This window comes from Danio aesculapii, chromosome 13 (assembly GCF_903798145.1).
Source record: "Danio aesculapii chromosome 13, fDanAes4.1, whole genome shotgun sequence".
NCBI classification, from domain to species: Eukaryota; Metazoa; Chordata; class Actinopteri; order Cypriniformes; family Danionidae; genus Danio; species Danio aesculapii.
This window is the reverse complement of record NC_079447.1, coordinates 36994918-37011897: the sequence shown is the minus strand read 5'-3', so window position 1 is coordinate 37011897 and position 16980 is coordinate 36994918. Positions and strand designations below refer to the sequence as shown.

Here is a 16980-nt window from a genome sequence, read left to right as displayed (position 1 = left end):
AATGTCATCCGTCTTTTCTGTCTGTACCAAGGCCCGGTGTAAGCGAAGCAAGCGGTTATCACTGGAAAATGCTGGAATCAGCTTCCACCTCACATTAGACAAGCTCCAACTTCACTTGTTTTTAAAAACCTTCTGAAATGCATCTTGTCCTTTAGATTTTAGTCTTTTGAATATTGAGAAATCTGTTTTTAAGTTTTAGTTGTTATTTATGTGCTGTGATTTATTTTAATTAGTATTGATTGTGTTTAGCACTTTGGCCAACGCTGTTGTAAAAATGTGGTATATAAATAACTACTACTACTGCTAGTAGTATAGATGGGAATGTTTAGGGCCAACCCCATTCCTGGAGATTCATCCTACAGATTATAGCTGCAACCTTGATCTAATAAACCTGTCAAGTGCTGTTTCAGATCCTACTTAGTTGTGCTTGATCAGGGTTGGAGGTGAACTATGCAGGAAGGTTAATCTCCAGGAACACGGTGAACACCCGTGCTTTTGGGACTTTACGATCTGATCCAATTCTGGGGTCATAATCTGATTCCAAAACAATTCCTTATCTAAATATTTTTCTATTTTGTCTGAAGTATATTTACACCTTTACAATTTTATATTTTAACTAAAATGTGTGCTTCTAGGCTTTTGTTTAATTATTGGAACATTTTTATTACAGTAGTGTCATCATACATTTTATTGTATTAAAAAAATATTCAGGATGATCAAGTTCTGAATGTAACTGAATTATTTGTAAAAAAAAAAAAAACATTAAAGGTGCCATATACTTCATTCATTAAGTTCAATTGTTCTCTGATATCTTCATAGGTATGTGCAATAGGCAGATTAAAAATATATGCTCATGTATTAATAATTACTACAAAAATACTCCTAAAATCAGAAGCCCCAAATTGACCATATTTGGCATGGTCGTGAATATTTTTGAGCCCTGCTCTGATACAGCTCTTTTCTCCCACACTCAGTAGTCTCAGAGGGACTTGCCAGAGGCTCCCGGTTGCCCCTAATTATTCATTAATTTTCCTTGAGCTTAGTCCCTTACTTATCAGGGGTTACCTCAGCGGAATGAACTGCCAACTATTCCGGCATATGTTTTATGCAGCAGATGCCCTTCCAGCTGCAACCCAGTACTGGGAAACACTCATACAACCTAACATTCACATATGCACTCACAGACTACGGTCAATTTAGTTTATTCAATTCACACAGGAACACCTGTAGGAAATCAACGCGAACAAAGGGGGGACATGCAAACTCCACACAGAAATACCAACTGGCCCAGCTGGGACTCAAACCAGCAACCTTCTCGCTTTGAGGTCACAGTGCTAACCACTGAGCCCCATGTCGCCGTTCCTTAATTAATGCAGCCTAAAAAGGGTTTGCATTTCAAAAGTTATGCATCGTTTCATGTATATGCTAATGCAAAGAGATGTGTCAGTTTGTCTGCCTTCCAAACAATGCTAGTAAAGCTGTTCCGGAGTTTAAGTGCCAGATATGAGAAGGATCCACTGCCTACAGTGGATTTTGATATCATAGGAATAATCAATTGTCCGCAATTTATTGGGCACAGTGAAGGTGAAGGGCTGTAACAGGAGTTCATTCAAATACTGGGGAGCTAAGCCATTCAGAGCTTCGTAAGATTTTAAAATGTATACAATGTTTAATAGGGAGCCATATCAATGCTGAAAGTTCAGCAGAAATAGGATCATTTTCAAGCACTCTAACAGCTGCATTAGTTAGGCCTACAGGACAATCACCTAGTAATGCATTACAGTAGTCCAACCAAGAGGTCATGAAAGCATAAATAAGCTTTTCTGCATTAGACAATAACGTATAATTATAAAAATATTTTTATTGATACATTATAAAATATATTATTGAACCTTTTATTAGGGCAATGCAGTGGCGCAGTAGGTAGTGCTGTTGCCTCACAGCAAGAAGGTTGCTGGTTCGAGGCTCGGCTGGGTCAGTTGGCGTTTCTGTGTGGAGTTTGCATTTTCTTCCTGCATTCGCGTGGGTTTCCTCCGGGTGCTCCGGTTTCCCCACAGTCCAAAGACAAGTGGTACAGGTTAATTGGGTAGGCTAAATTGTCCGTAGTGTATGTATGTATGTATGTGTGTGTGAATAAGTGTGTATGTGTTTCTCAGTGATGGGTTGCAGCTGGAAGGGCATCCGCTGCATAAAACAAATGCTGGATGAGTTGGCGGTTCATTCCGCTGTGGCGACCCCAGATTAATAAAGGGACTAAGCTGAAAAGAAAATGAATGAATGGACCTTTTAATTTAGCCTCCGTCCCAACTTTGTTTTGGAATGTGCAGCATATAGCAGCCATCAAAGCGTGTTTATATTTTCTGAATACAACTAATTTGCGCACTGAAAACTGAAATTCTTTGTACTTTTGTCAATTAAATAAACGTTAAATATAGTCAGCAAGAAGCATATTCTGCATTACTTCATGTTAAAACATATATTAAAGGGTAAGTTACATTTTACATTAAATAAAATGTTCAAGTTGTACAATTTTTTAAATGCTCATGTTTTTGCTATAATTTTGATTAAATAAGTTTAGCCATTTGTTGATAATAGAATAGATAAATCAACATTTAAAATAATTTTCAGACTAGGTTCACAGGTCACATGCAATTTTTGTACAAAGTGTTTTTTGAAAAAAACAAAACAAAATCCAACATGAAAAAGAGTCTGATCAAATGTTGAGATCATTTTGTAGCTGTATTATATCTCTGCAATTAACACCGTGACAAGTTACAGATAGTTTATTTGAATCTGTGGTGAGTCTTAAAAGTGAAAGATTACGAGATGCCGTCTTAACTTCCAACAAATTAGTATGAAAATGTGTAACTACCTCAAAGTAAATTATTTACACAACAAAATACAATTGAGTGGGCAATAACATCAAATAAATTATAAAACATCTAAATGTTGCTCTTAACATTCAAGCAGTGAAACTGAACTCAAATCAGTTTTACTGTAGCCATTTTCACAGACAAAACAACCTCAATACAAAGAGGTGCAGAGCAAAATAAAAAAGGAAGTCTTAAGCAACTCAAGGATCAGCCTTACACAAGAGCCATCCAAACACGTAATACTTAAAACCACCACATAACTGTGGCTATTAAAAAGCTCAAATAAAACAAAATACCACAAATCCTGAATGATCATTCTCAACTCTGTCTGATGGCAATGAGTCTGCTTTTAATGTGTTCATACAGTCGTAACACAAAGTTTCAAACCTGTTCTTTTTCATACAGCATTTAACGACTTGCATGATAATACCATAACTGTGTGACCGATGTTAAGAAATTATTGCTTTAAGCAATGTTAAAATATATACAGTTTTTCAAATACATGTAAGTGGTTCGTAAAAAAAAATGTAAACTGCTACTTTACGATTGTACAGCTTAATTGGTTTGCCTATACTGAACTAAATCATAAATTCCTCTGTGTAGATAAAGATATATTCATAGCTTGAGTTCGCCTGCAATTTTGGAAGCAATGTTTTTAAAAGCGATGGAGTTGCCAGATATCCTCTTAAAACCGACACCATTAAGTGAGAGCCGGGGCAGTTTGCACACCTCCATCTCCCACTGGACAAGGCTGTCAGTGTGAGAGTCGCCATGGGCACACAGAAGCAGAAAGCATTCGCGTTGCTGGTAACTGCAGCTGTTGGCATCCAGAACTGTACGAATCTCATTAATGATGTCTGCTGGTTCCATGGTGCTGGTGGTGTTCATACTCCAGGTGAAACGGAGAGAGCGAGGTTTCCCGTCTTTTCCATCTTTCCCTTCATCTTTCTGCTGATCCCCAGATACATGGCGACTATTAGATGAAGCACCAGAATGGAGGGGGAGAGAGGGAGAGAGAGAGGTTAAAGCAATGGATTGAGAAGGACATTATATATATATATATATATATATATATATATATATATATATATATATATATATATATATATATATATACACACGTATGCATACTCACACACAGTTAAAGTCAGAATTATTAGCCCCCCTTTATTTTTTCCCCCCAATTTATGTTTAATGGACAACATTTGTCAACACATTTCTAAACATAATAGTAAATAACTCATTTCTAATAACTGATTTATTTTATCTTTCCCATGATGATGGTAAATAATATTTTACTAGATATTTTTTAAGACATTTCTATACAGCTTAAAGTGACATTTAAAGGCTTAACTAGGTAAATTAGGTGACTAAAAAAAAAAAAAAAATTTTTCACAGCATAAACTGATTCAAACTGAAAGCCATAACAGAGAACAGGTTCAACCAGCAAGTTTTTTTTTTGATTGGAAATGTGTCTTATTATCTATTTTATTATTCATATTATCTCATTTCTGGTCACGGGGAAAAAAAAGTTACTTTAAGTCAATTTGGCAACCTGCACCTGCTTGTGTTTTGATCCAGAAATGCAATATTTAGTTCAACTACTGGGTGTCAAACTTAATTACTGCACCTTTAAAGGGGTCTGAATACTTTACATACCTAGTGTATGTATGTATGTATGTATGTATGTATGTATGTATGTATGTATGTATGCATGCATGCATGTATGCATGCATGCATGTATGTATGTATGTATGTATGTATGTATGTATGTATGTATGTATGCATGCATATGTAAACCAAATCCAAACATGCATAAACAAACACATACATAAATACATAAAGAGAGAGAGACAAACCTTGAGAAGTATTTAACAGAACAATAGTAACTACTGAACTATTCTTACATAAATGTCAGTGTGGAGTAACAGTTTAAGGCTAACAAGGTGCACCAATTTTTTTCATATGGACTTTTATTTAATATTGCCAAGCCCAATGAAAATGGAGGGGGAAAAAAACATCACTGCACCATTCAATATTATAAAGCATACAAATGGCTCTGTACAAAATTAACTAATATACAGTCATACGTACAATGGGAGAGGAATACAATGTCAACAAAACACAAACAAAAAGAAGGAAATATTGGTTTCCAAAGTCGCAGACACCTCACCTTGAGCCCTCAAATCTCCCGCTTCTCTCAAACTCGGTTGAGACTCTGTTATTGTGTATTTGTTAGAGATCAAAATGAAGCAAAAGGACAGAGAGACAAAAAGGGAAAAGGAAATTATTTTAGTACTTTTAGAGCAATTCACACTACACACACAATGAGACAGATAAAGAGAAAGCCATGAGTGCATAAAAAGACAAAAAATAAGTTAAGCAAAAACCTAGCATTTTGGATCAGACAAACACAAAAACTGCTTTTACTGGACTCTACAATCGACTTGACACTTGAATATGAATGCTAGATTTCACCATGCACTCATTGAACTGCCATGCTGCTTCCTTCAAGAACAATATAACATCTAGAAGTTTACTGCCAGAGTACATCATGAGTAAAAGCCTATTCTGAGCACTGGATGCGAGACATTGGCTGTGACCTGACATCAGACACATATACAGATATAGAGAACGTGTCTGTACATACAGTAAACCGTGCTCTTGTGCATGCGAGAGGTGCGTGTTGTAGTGCCTTTATGGATACGTCATAACTTCAGACTGAAATCCACAAACAAAGCAATCGTTCTTTTACTTTCTCTCTCTCACAGGCACACAGTCTTTCGCTCTCCATTAAACAAAGTGTGTTGGTTGTAACGGCATGTTGTTTGTGCATTTTAAATGAGCCCTTACTCTAGACACTCTTCAGCTGTGTATTCCTACAACTGCCTATAGCCAGAGCTGCTGAATCTGGAAGAAAAGAGCAGTTCAAAGCCAATGAAAGAAAGGAAGAAATTAAAAAGTGGTCAAACATCGAGTACAGCTGCGTATGGTTAGAGACAGGGTTCCCACACTTTCAGACCAGTCAATTTGAAGAAAACTCAGTATTCATGACAAATTCTATACAGAACAGACTTGCTTAAATTGGTTTATGAATCAATCTGGGAGTCTTATTGCGTTCTTCATTTGTTTAGGTGAAAAAGTGCAAAATGCATACACACACGCACAGGTTATACAATGAATCTAGACAATTTGGAGTTGGAGGTTTCATGGTTAAATTTAACTAGCCTGGTGGCCAATCTTCATTGATTGCACAATCAATCAAATATTACAATGCGCACAACATTATGCTTGACATATAAGAGTTCAAAAGACAACAAAAAGTTGGTGTGTGTCTCGCTGGCAGATCCGTGACTAAAACAGCAAGAAAAAATTGCATATTAATGTTTTTTCCTTGCACTATTTATGTACTATTTACAGTATAACAGTAATGAAAATATTGTAAAGGTTTATATTACACAAAGTGAAAATGTGCAAATGGAAACAAACAATACAGCATACTATCAATACTTGCTGTAAGAACATTTTATTATATATTACGTTTCGGTTCCATGATCGTCATCAGACATATACAGAGAAATTTTTTTATATAATATTTATATAATATTTAAAAATACTAGTCATTGAACATCATCAATGCAAACCAATCACAGTGGGTAGTACAAATATGCAATTAGTTTCATATGAAACGGAGGAGGACAGAAAAAAAATGTAATTATAAAATAATTTTATCACATAACAAATGGTCCAGAAAAAATGAACTTTTATCCAAAAATGGTCATGTTTTCTTACATTTAATTATTTATATAACGCTGTTGATTAAAATCTATTTAGGCTTTTAAAAATGTGATTTGGATTGCTGTTTTCCCATATATCGCATGGTTACACATCGTACTTATTTTAGTCTATACAACTATAACTGACAATCATTAATAAAATATTCAGAATTTGTACTGTTATGCTGTTTTTTGTCAGCAAAAATGCTAAATATTCACAATCTGAGATCACAAGCTGAGCTATGCAGGCTCAGTGACACTCCTTAATACTTGTCACCACCTACTGTTTTACTTCATATTCATTATTTTAACAATAATCATAACTATCATCTAAACTGATAGCAGAGACACTATTTTTAAAAATAAAATAGGTAATATAAAATACCCAAAATGTGAATATCATGTCATTTGCGTTCAGGCGTATTCCATTAATTTATAAGTTGAACTTGTTAGCCTGTTTATTTAGATGATTAATTTTTATAAAAAATAATGTATAGATTAATTACAAAAATGTCAAAAAGATTGATGTATGATTTTGTGTTGCTATTGCACATCCTAATGTAGAGTATTAATTAAATTTTTTTCAGGTCTTCAATTTGATTGTATAAAATTGATTGCAGCAACACTGTAAAAGTCTAAAACGTTCTGTTCTTGCAGGGGGGCGATGAACTGGATCCCAATTATGTGCTGAGCTCTCGCGTCAGAACTGGCAGGAGTATCCGTGGATTCTGTTTGCCACCACACTGCAGCCGTGGAGAGAGGAGAGCTGTAGAGAAGCTCTCTGTGCAAGGTATAACAGCAGGCATATTACACATCAGCTGTGTCTCATTTCAGAGGCTGCATCCTCCAAAGGATGCATTTGAAGGGTGCTGTGTCATTGCAAAACAATTAGAATGCTGCATCAAATGCAGCCTCAAAATGCATCCTTCATTTCCCAGGATTTGAAGGGTACAACCGGTAGATCCTTTGCGGCCTCGAACATCCCAAGACTCATTGCCCACTGATAATGGCAGGGCGTTTTTTAAAAAAACCTCCAGATTAAATGTATGAATTAGGTTTTATTTTACTTGGATATCTAAACGTGTTAAAAAACAAACAAAAAGAGTGTGACATGTCTTACAAAAAAGTAATTATAATAGACAGTTTACATTTTTATGTGTACATGTATGGATCAAAGGAAATATATTTCAAGTGTTTATAAACCTTGCTTTGCCTTCAGATCGCTTGAAATAAGTTTTAAAATCACTTACTTTTAAAGTCATTACAGATTTTATAAGTGCTTATTAATGGCAGCTGTTATGGTTGCTAGGTGATGACATCTGTCTCCGTGGGCTAGATTGTCTCATTTTAAAGCGCTTGGTTCGGCTTGTTTGGACTTTGAAGTATGCACCTTTGAAGTCTGCATCCTTTGGTGGATGCAGCCTCTGAAATGAGACACACCTAGAAAGACATCCCAGGTTTCATAGTCCATGCTGAACTGTATAGAAAACTGAGAAATCCCATGGATATCTGGATAGTTTACTGTTTCAAGCTTATAGTACTGTCACTTCACTGAAATGTGATTTTGTAGTTTGATGGTAATACTAACTATAAGGGTACAGTTTTTTTTCAATTGCCAATCTGTAGTCACATTTTCAAAACTCAACACAATTCGCACAACATAAGTCTGTTATGACTAGGCCTACACTAAATCTGGGCACACAGATTTCAGCAGATTTTTAGCCCATCATTGAGTCTGTTTATTTACTTGTGTAAATGTGTGCAAATTTATATTTAATTAGTTTTTAAATTCATTTTGGTAATATTATTGACTAATATGAAAATGTTCATATGGTTTATTTTATTTACAATACAGTTTGTGAGGTAATATTTTTGTTTTTAGTAGATATATTATATGTGTGACATGTTAGGTGTGTCTGTGTTGTGTTTTGTTCTATATGTTGTCATTGTGTTTATGTCAAGTGTCCCTATGATATTATAACCTTTATTTTACCAGGAAAAGCACATTCAGATTAATAATCTCTTTCACAAGAACGTCCTGGCCAAGATTAGGCAGTATACAGTTCACATGGGTTTAACAAACAAACAAACAAAAACAAAAAACAGGTAACATCATTCATCCATCAAAGCACACATACAATGACAGTTAAAACTATTCAGAATCTACAGGCCAAAGTTTTAAACTCCAAATCATTTAAAATATTTTTAAAAGCATGAAGTGAAACCAATTATTTAAACGGCAACTTTGTTTGGAGGTTATTCCATGCAAAAATGTGCTGCATATTTAAAAGCCTTTTTTCCCATTTCAGTATGCAACACTGGTATTGACAATAAATAAACTTCCTGAGACTGAAGGCTATAGCTAGAGACAGATTTTTTTTTTACAAATGTAAGGTTTTAGATATGAAAAGAGGAAACCCTAAATAGATTTATTAACAAAGATATGCAAATGCTTGAGCCTACAAGTGGACAAAGCAGACCATCTGCATGTACAACGCACAATGATGAGTGAGGGATTTAAGATTTGTTTTAAACCAAATGGCACCATGGTAAACAGTGCACACTCTGAAATGAAGCATGCATATAAATAACACCGCTTTAGTCCAATACAGATATAAAAGTTGCAGCAACAAGCTTTCTTTTTAGCTTCAAAAGAAAGGCAAGATTTGACTCTATTATAGAAGCCTAAAATCTAGAGCTGGGCAATGAAGTTACATTATTTTGAGAGGTGTGCAAGGCGTGTGCTGGACCATACCTGTGAGCTCAACGCACAAGTTGAAATCAGCCTAAACGGAGCAGGGTCATGTGACTCCACACGTGGTAAAATATTGATCAATCATAGATTCTGAATGTCGATTTCAATTACTAATCTATTAATTGCCCTACTAAAATCACTTTTTATTTTTTTGTTAACCTTTAATTGCTGAACATGAGGGCCAAAGCAAAGGGTCTCATCAATTAAAATTCCAAGATACCTGTACTCGTACACAAACTAAATCTAGTAGCAATAGAACAGATTTTGATGAATTTGTTTTGACTTGGAAAATAACATATTTTCCACATACAAAACATACATAGTTTTGTTTTATCAGCATTTAAAACTAGATTTAATGCAAATAAATTATGTTGAACTACATTAAAATTCAATTCAATTCGCCTTTACTTGTATAGTGCTTTTACAATGTAGATTGTGTCAAAGCAGCTTCACATAAGAGATCATGGAAAATTGAAACAGTGTAGTTCAGTTCAGTTTAGCTTAGTTCAGTGTGGTTTAATAATCACGACTGAGAGTCCAAACACCAAAGAGCAAATCCACCGATGCGCAGCTCTATAGATCCAGAACCATGCAAGCTAGTGGCAACAGCGGCGAGGAAAAAACTTGTGTCAATGGGGGTGTGTGTGGTGGGGAAGGGGGCTTGGGGGGGGGGGGGGGGGATGGTAGTTGTCTGGAAATAGGTAAAAAGAAATGTTTTTTTTTTATCTACATGTAGCCTAATGTAAAATTAAACTCATATGTATTTTAGCTATTAGTATCAGGAAGGCTGCTTTCGGTTTCGGGTCACATAAAACAAACATTATTAATTACTATTCACAACAATATAGACTTTTTAACACCTCTTATTTTGTTACCATTTGAAACAAAGTTTTAAGCACTTAACAATCGAGGTTAACAAGAAATCTCGGAGCAAGTCATTCATAGTGAGCCACTTAATCATTTATAAATGAGCCGATTCGAACGAATCTGAATGTACAATTCAGTGACAAAGATGGAGATTTGGCGCCACTCATTGGACATTTTGGTTTCAATAATTTTAATGGGCCCGGCCGGGCCAATCGCCCGGGAGGTTGAGCATTGAGGCCGAAATCATGTCGCGTTTCCACTGGCTAGTAGCTCACAGTGCGTCATGCAAACCCTGGCCCCAGAACGTCCCAATTCAGTGGGAATCAGGCAGTTAAAGCACACCATCGCATCATTACGAAACTATTAAAATACACATACAGGCATCTAAATGCACACACCTTTTAAACTTGACAAAAACTCTAGACAACCTTTACTGGCTGCTGTGTCTTTAATATAATGTAACGATTATTGTGCGTTATTGAAACACCGAGGACGCAACAAAAATGTCACTTATAAATTAAAACTTTATTATTATATGCAACAGCCTTACATTTAAAAGGGAAACAGAAGGGCGATCATAAGCAGAAAGACCCCTAGCCTATAAGGTGTTTTATGGAATAGCCTATCTTAAACTGACCAGCTATATGTTTTTTTCCCCTTTTTTATTTATTTATTTGTTTGCTGCATGTACTCGTGTGCAATCGGAAAACTAGTGTAATGACGGCATGCCATCTTTACGAGACTCGGGCAAAGTCCGCCTCTCTTTTCACTCCACCCCGAATCCCCAGCTGGCCCTCTTTAGCCCAAGGTATTTGGCGGGCGAAAAAAGGCCGGCCGCTGGCCCCAAGGAAGCCCCGCTTTGACCCGATCAGGCCCCGGAAGTGACAGTGGAAACGGTACTGGCCCTGCCTCGCTCGCTTTAGGCGCGATAGTGAAAATGCGGCTAATGTATTTTGGCAAAAAATTATATCATATTTTTTAATATATGGAAAAATCAGATCATTCAAATAATATAAATGTAAGGTTAAATATGACATCTTAGATGTGAATAGATGATATTTAAAAGAGGCTGCATTTCAGTGTTATATGAGCCTTGGGCCAACATATAATAAAAATTTTCCTTAAAATACTATATTACATGCCATATTGTACTATAGAATATTGTAACAACTAGCATCTTAAATAATTTGATGAAGAAGTGGGTGCATGCAAATATGTCATTTATTACAGTTGTAAAATGCTAGGGCAGTTTGAAAATGCAGTTTGATGATGCTTGGTCTTTCTTTGTTGCTGTAAATTCCACCTCCTCAAACCTGTAGCTCTTTTATGAAATGGTAATAAGTCACATTTTAAATCGCAATTTTGATCAGATAAATTGCTGGGCTTTCACTGCCTTTTCTTTGCTGTCAAAAAAATATTTCTTAGTTATTTCATTTTTTTTACACATAACTTAATTTGTAAACCTAATTAGTTTTGTTTTCTTTGCATATATGGATTTTTTTTGGTTGTTTTTGTTTAGTCAACAGCACCTTTAGAAATATATTTTCTGAGAAAAATGGTGACTTGTTCATATATATATATATATATATATATATATATATATATATATATATATATATATATATATATATAATGTCTGTTTGCTGTAGCTTTGGGTGCTCTGGCTGGGGATCTCAAAGGGAAATACTATGCCTTAAAGAACATGACAGAGGCAGAGCAGCAGCAGCTTCGATGACCACTTCCTGTTCGACAAGCCTGTGTCTCCTCTGCTGTTAGCCTCAGGAATGGCTCGTGATTGGCCTGATGCCAGAGGCATCTGGTAAGTGTTTTGGTTCACCTTAATGCTTTCCTTTTTCCACTTTTAAAAAGTTATTGTCATGGAAAAGCAACCTACTTCCTGTCTGTTTGTTCCAGGTCCTACAAATCTTCTGTCTTGGTTTATCTTGTTTTTCTGTTATTTATTTAATTTCATGAAATTAATATTTCTTGATTTCATTTCATTGCACAACCTTAACCGCTTCTGCCTCTCTACAATAAAGTTTTAGCTCCCCCTCCTCTCTCCCCTAACAGCCCGCACTCACATTGCATTTTACCCTCTGAGCCGGAGCATGCTTGCTTCATCGATGAATCAACTATTTAGTTTAACAGGAAGAGAAGCGCTCTCGTTCAGCACAGTGGACATTGCTTTAGGTATAGTGTTTTGTATTATTTTTAGTCGTTTGAGATGCAGTGACACACAGTCAAATATTTTGCTGAACAGATCCACCACTTTTGATCCTCAAAAATTATCATAAAAGTCCTCGTGCTGCACGTATTAGGAGGTTTGCTGAAGGTGGCAGCTGATGTGCTGCGAGGGATTTGTATCTTTAATAAACTATGACAGTTCATGTTCATTGAAAAGTAAGAATGATTAATGGCTATTATGGTAACATGTATTGGTAGTTACTGATTCAGTATTAAATTGAAGCAGTCAGTCAAGTTTACATTATTTTGTAAATTAATTTCCACTTTAATGAAAAGATATAAAAAAAAAACATGACGAAAGATCGTGTGCATTTAACTCAAGAATGGTTAAGCCAATTACTGCAAAATCTAACAACAATTAATGTAACTATTTTGAAGAAAAGGCCAAGTTTTACTGTAGCTTTTAGAGATAGGGCTGAACAGATACAGTAGAAGTAATGGATTGACCACGGACACTGGAAAATTAATTTAACCCAATGCGTGAATTTGTGGACATGGAGCTGGTGCCGATGTAATGGGATGGGTACTTTCACTTTAAACTACTACAGCCCCTCACCTCTGTTTGTGTTAACACCAAACTAAGATCGTTTTATACATTGTAGGTTTTTACATCTTTAATAAAGAATGTTGAGATATTAATTTGATAAGGGAATGTGCCATAACCCACACAGACTTAGTAAAGCCATGTGTCATTTTAATTCATGCATCTGCACAAGTGGGCATCGCTTTTAAAGACACAAGAACGATCAAACATGCCCATCAAGTGTGTTTACAATAAAAAACTATTTTAAAAAAATGCTCAATGCAGAGGAAAAACACATTCTGTGTGAATGGCCCCTAAGCCTACTACTAATAAGAATAACTGTTTGTGACCATTTCCGTCATGAATTATCTGAAAATACTGCAGATGTCCTGGAAAATAATTTTTTAAAAAGAGTGGGAACCCTGATTTGCATAGTTTTTTTTCCATACTTTGCCACCATTCCTCTCTAGGAAAGCATTTATTTTAGTTAAGGATTGCATTTCTGTGCTGGGCTTTTAAGACGTTCCTGACTCTCTGATTTTCTGACTCTCCTCATTTCCAGGCACAATGACAGCAAGACATTCCTTGTGTGGGTGAATGAGGAAGACCATCTACGTGTCATCTCCATGCAGAAAGGTGGCAAAATGCAGGAAGTCTTCACCCGTTTCTGCATAGGTCTTACTAAGGTATTACATCACTGCTACTAGTCATGCAAGTGATCTAATAGACCTGTTCACACCAAGAACAATCATTTTAAAAGTTTGGTTTATTATAAGGGTTAGTATTCTGCTTTTTTTTTGTTATCTGCGGCTTTAAATGCTCACACACACACAGACACACACACACGCACCGCACGCACGCACGCACACACACACACACACGCACACGCACACGCACACACACACACACACACACACACACACACACACACACACACACACACACAGAGAGAGAGAGGGCTGTCAATTAATACATTTTTAATAGCATGATTGCAATATTATGATTTAACTCAGGATTTTTCACACAGTTTATCTGTTTGAAAAGTACCTTAAATGAAAAAAACTTTGCCAAGTACGGCTGCACTCGAAACACAAAAAGCTTTACTTGGGGTTACTTAAATGGATTAAAGTTCTCCATTGCTTTGACTACTTTTCTGTTAATTGCGGCGAGTCTGTGACAGAGTTTCATCAATCTGCCTCTCCTTGTTATAATTGTCTTCATTTAAGCTTGATTAGGTCTTAAAATGACAAAAGGCGAGTTGTGTATTCAGCCTGCTGTGGCAGATGTGATCAAAGCTTGGAGGAAAGCACGTTCCTCACTTTACTAAGGGTTCTGTATAATGGCTTTGCTGGGAATCAACTCCAGGTTTTCAATTTCTGCTTATTGGAAAAACTACTCTGTCTACTCAATTTTAAAAACCATTTATGTTTATTTATTAATATTTAGTTATTAATATTTTTATTTCATGAATGCCTAAACACAACCTCTATAATACTTTATCAAATGGCTTGTGTATTATTCAACACGTTTAATAGAATTACACAAACATGTCCAAATGCATACCTGAAGTGTGTGTATCTTTCTTTTAATATTCTTACTATAGCATGTGTCGCAGGTGAGAGATCAAAGAAACCTTGGATTATGGAGGCCACTGTGCTAATAGGCACCTTAAGTGGCAATTGGCCATACAGTATCTGTGCCTTGCCACAATTCTGCCTCTTAAATCTTCAGGCTGTTCCTCTGACCTTATGGTTTAATGCATGTTACGCTCAACACACACTCATTAAGAGAATAAGCACAATCCTGCTAGAGTATTTGCCGGGGTGCAAACCATATTTTTCCATCTAAAATTGCAAAAGTGGATTTGGACATGCCCTTAATGCTTTTGTGCCATGCACTTTAGACTTTTCACCTATATCGTTGAAATAGGGTCCTAAAATTGAATGATGTTTGTGGGAGGAATGTGTCACAACATGCTTCGTAGAGGGCAGTGTAACCACAGACCAATCAGACTGATCACCCCAGTCCAATCTAAAAGTGACTACAATGAGGATGTGAGGAGTGTCTTGTTTTTCAGCATATTAAGCACAATTTTACAACCTAACAAGTGTTGGTCTAGCACGTACAATTGGAAAATTCCAGCCGTCAATAGACACCAACAACTTTAAAACACTGATCTGACAAAACCCAATGAAGAGTATGTTGCTGTTTGTCTGTGCGATGTGAATGAGTCATTCACACCAAGGACTATATTTTAGTCCACAATCTGTTTATTTTTATTTTAGTTTATGCTTTTCCCTTTGCATTACCCCCTAGTAACCAGAATATGTCCTCAGTGTGCCGTGTTTCTTATACATCGGTCTAGTAAAATTTAGCTTTGGAATTTCAAACTCAAAATAAATGTTTGTTCAAAGTATATAATAAAGGTGCCTTGAACTGAGCTGCAATAAACACATTGCTTGTCATTTCAGATTGAGGAGTTGTTCAGAAACAAGGGTCATGCATTTATGTGGAATGAGCATCTTGGTTACGTCCTCACTTGTCCATCCAACCTCGGAACAGGGCTGCGTGCAGGAGTACATGTCAAACTCCCCAACCTCAGCAAATACCGGCAGTTTGAGGAGATCCTCAAGAGATTGAGGCTGCAGAAACGTGGAACAGGTAGGAACTCGACTAACTTTAACTGTAGTAGATACTTTACCACTGTTGTGAACAAAACTCCAGCTTTAAAACTTTTGGCAATAAGAAAGTGTTGTCTTTTTTTTTTATCAGGTGGTGTGGACACTGCTGCAGTTGGTGGTGTTTTTGACATCTCTAACGCCGACCGTCTGGGCTTCTCTGAGGTGGAGCTGGTGCAGATGGTGGTGGATGGAGTCAAACTGCTGATAGAGATGGAGAAACGACTGGAGAAAGGCCAGTCTGTAGATGACCTGATGCCTGCTCAAAAGTAGACCACACTTTAACCTCACTTCACACATTTTTCTCTGTTTTAACCTCCCCTTTGTTAATTCTTTGACTGAATGTTTGCTAACTTCTTTGTTTGCTAAAGTCTTCATAAAGTTTCTGCTCTGAGATCTTAATATGTTCGTTATAGATATAGAGAATAAAATAAAAAAAGCAGAGAATAAAATTGAGCCCTTGTTGACCAGATTTTTGCTTTTCTTTCTTCATTATGTTAAATGTTAAATATTCTAGGATTCACACACCTTTCCACCAATTACAATCCCAAATCAAAAAAAGTTGGGACAGGATAGAAAACGCAAATAAAAAATGAAAGTAGGGATTTCCAAATTTACTTTGACTTCATTCATTACAGACAATATGAACACAATATATTTCATGTTTTGTCTGGTCAACTTCCTTTCATTTGTAAATATACATCCTTTCCTGTCATTCAGACCGCAACACATCATGCAACACATTCCAAAAAAGTTGGGACAGGAGCAGTTTAGGGCTAATAATAAGGTAAATTGGTTAAATAATTATATAATTTGAAACAAGTGATGTCATCAGGTGATTTGTCATTCATCTATAAGCAATATCATTACATGGTCTTAGGAATACTTTGGCAAACCTTTGTCAAGTACCACAATATTTAGCTGCATCCACCAATGTCAGTGAAAACGGTACTGTGCCAAAAGGAAGCCCTATGTTAACAGTGTCCAGAAGTGCCGTTGACTTCTTGACCATAACACAGTGGAAACATACACTGTGGTTCGATGAATCGGTGGCTGCGCTTGAAACTGCATACTCAAGGGCTGCATTTACACTGCAGATCTTGATGGTCAATTCCGATTTTGTGTCTGTATTAGATTTTTTGATGACCTGCTTACATCATCTTTTAAAAGTGACTCGTATCCGATTGTCTGCATTTACACAGCACACGGCAAAGGTGCAATGATCAGGAAAAAAGAGCGGGCGCTGACTAACAGCTGATAATTA

General features: G+C 36.3%; 1 protein-coding gene and 1 long non-coding RNA gene across 2 annotated transcripts; one reads left to right on the top strand and one right to left on the bottom strand.

Moving 5' to 3' along the window:
• Window positions 1–2720: 2720 nt before the first annotated feature.
• LOC130240139 (uncharacterized) lies at window positions 2721–6235 on the bottom strand. Its single transcript, XR_008838733.1, has 2 exons — window positions 5047–6235; window positions 2721–3846 (listed from the first exon to the last, which is right to left on the bottom strand). It is a non-coding gene; the product is annotated as an uncharacterized LOC130240139 (long non-coding RNA).
• Window positions 6236–7348: 1113 nt separating this feature from the next.
• On the top strand, window positions 7349–16188 carry LOC130240138 (creatine kinase, testis isozyme-like). The gene is made up of 5 exons (XM_056471562.1): window positions 7349–7439; window positions 11921–12090; window positions 13601–13724; window positions 15510–15699; window positions 15811–16188. Exons 2-5 carry the CDS (start codon window positions 12056–12058, stop codon window positions 15987–15989), a joined length of 528 nt encoding a protein of 175 aa, XP_056327537.1. The 5' UTR covers window positions 7349–7439; window positions 11921–12055; the 3' UTR covers window positions 15990–16188.
• The last annotated feature ends 792 nt before the right edge of the window (window positions 16189–16980 follow it).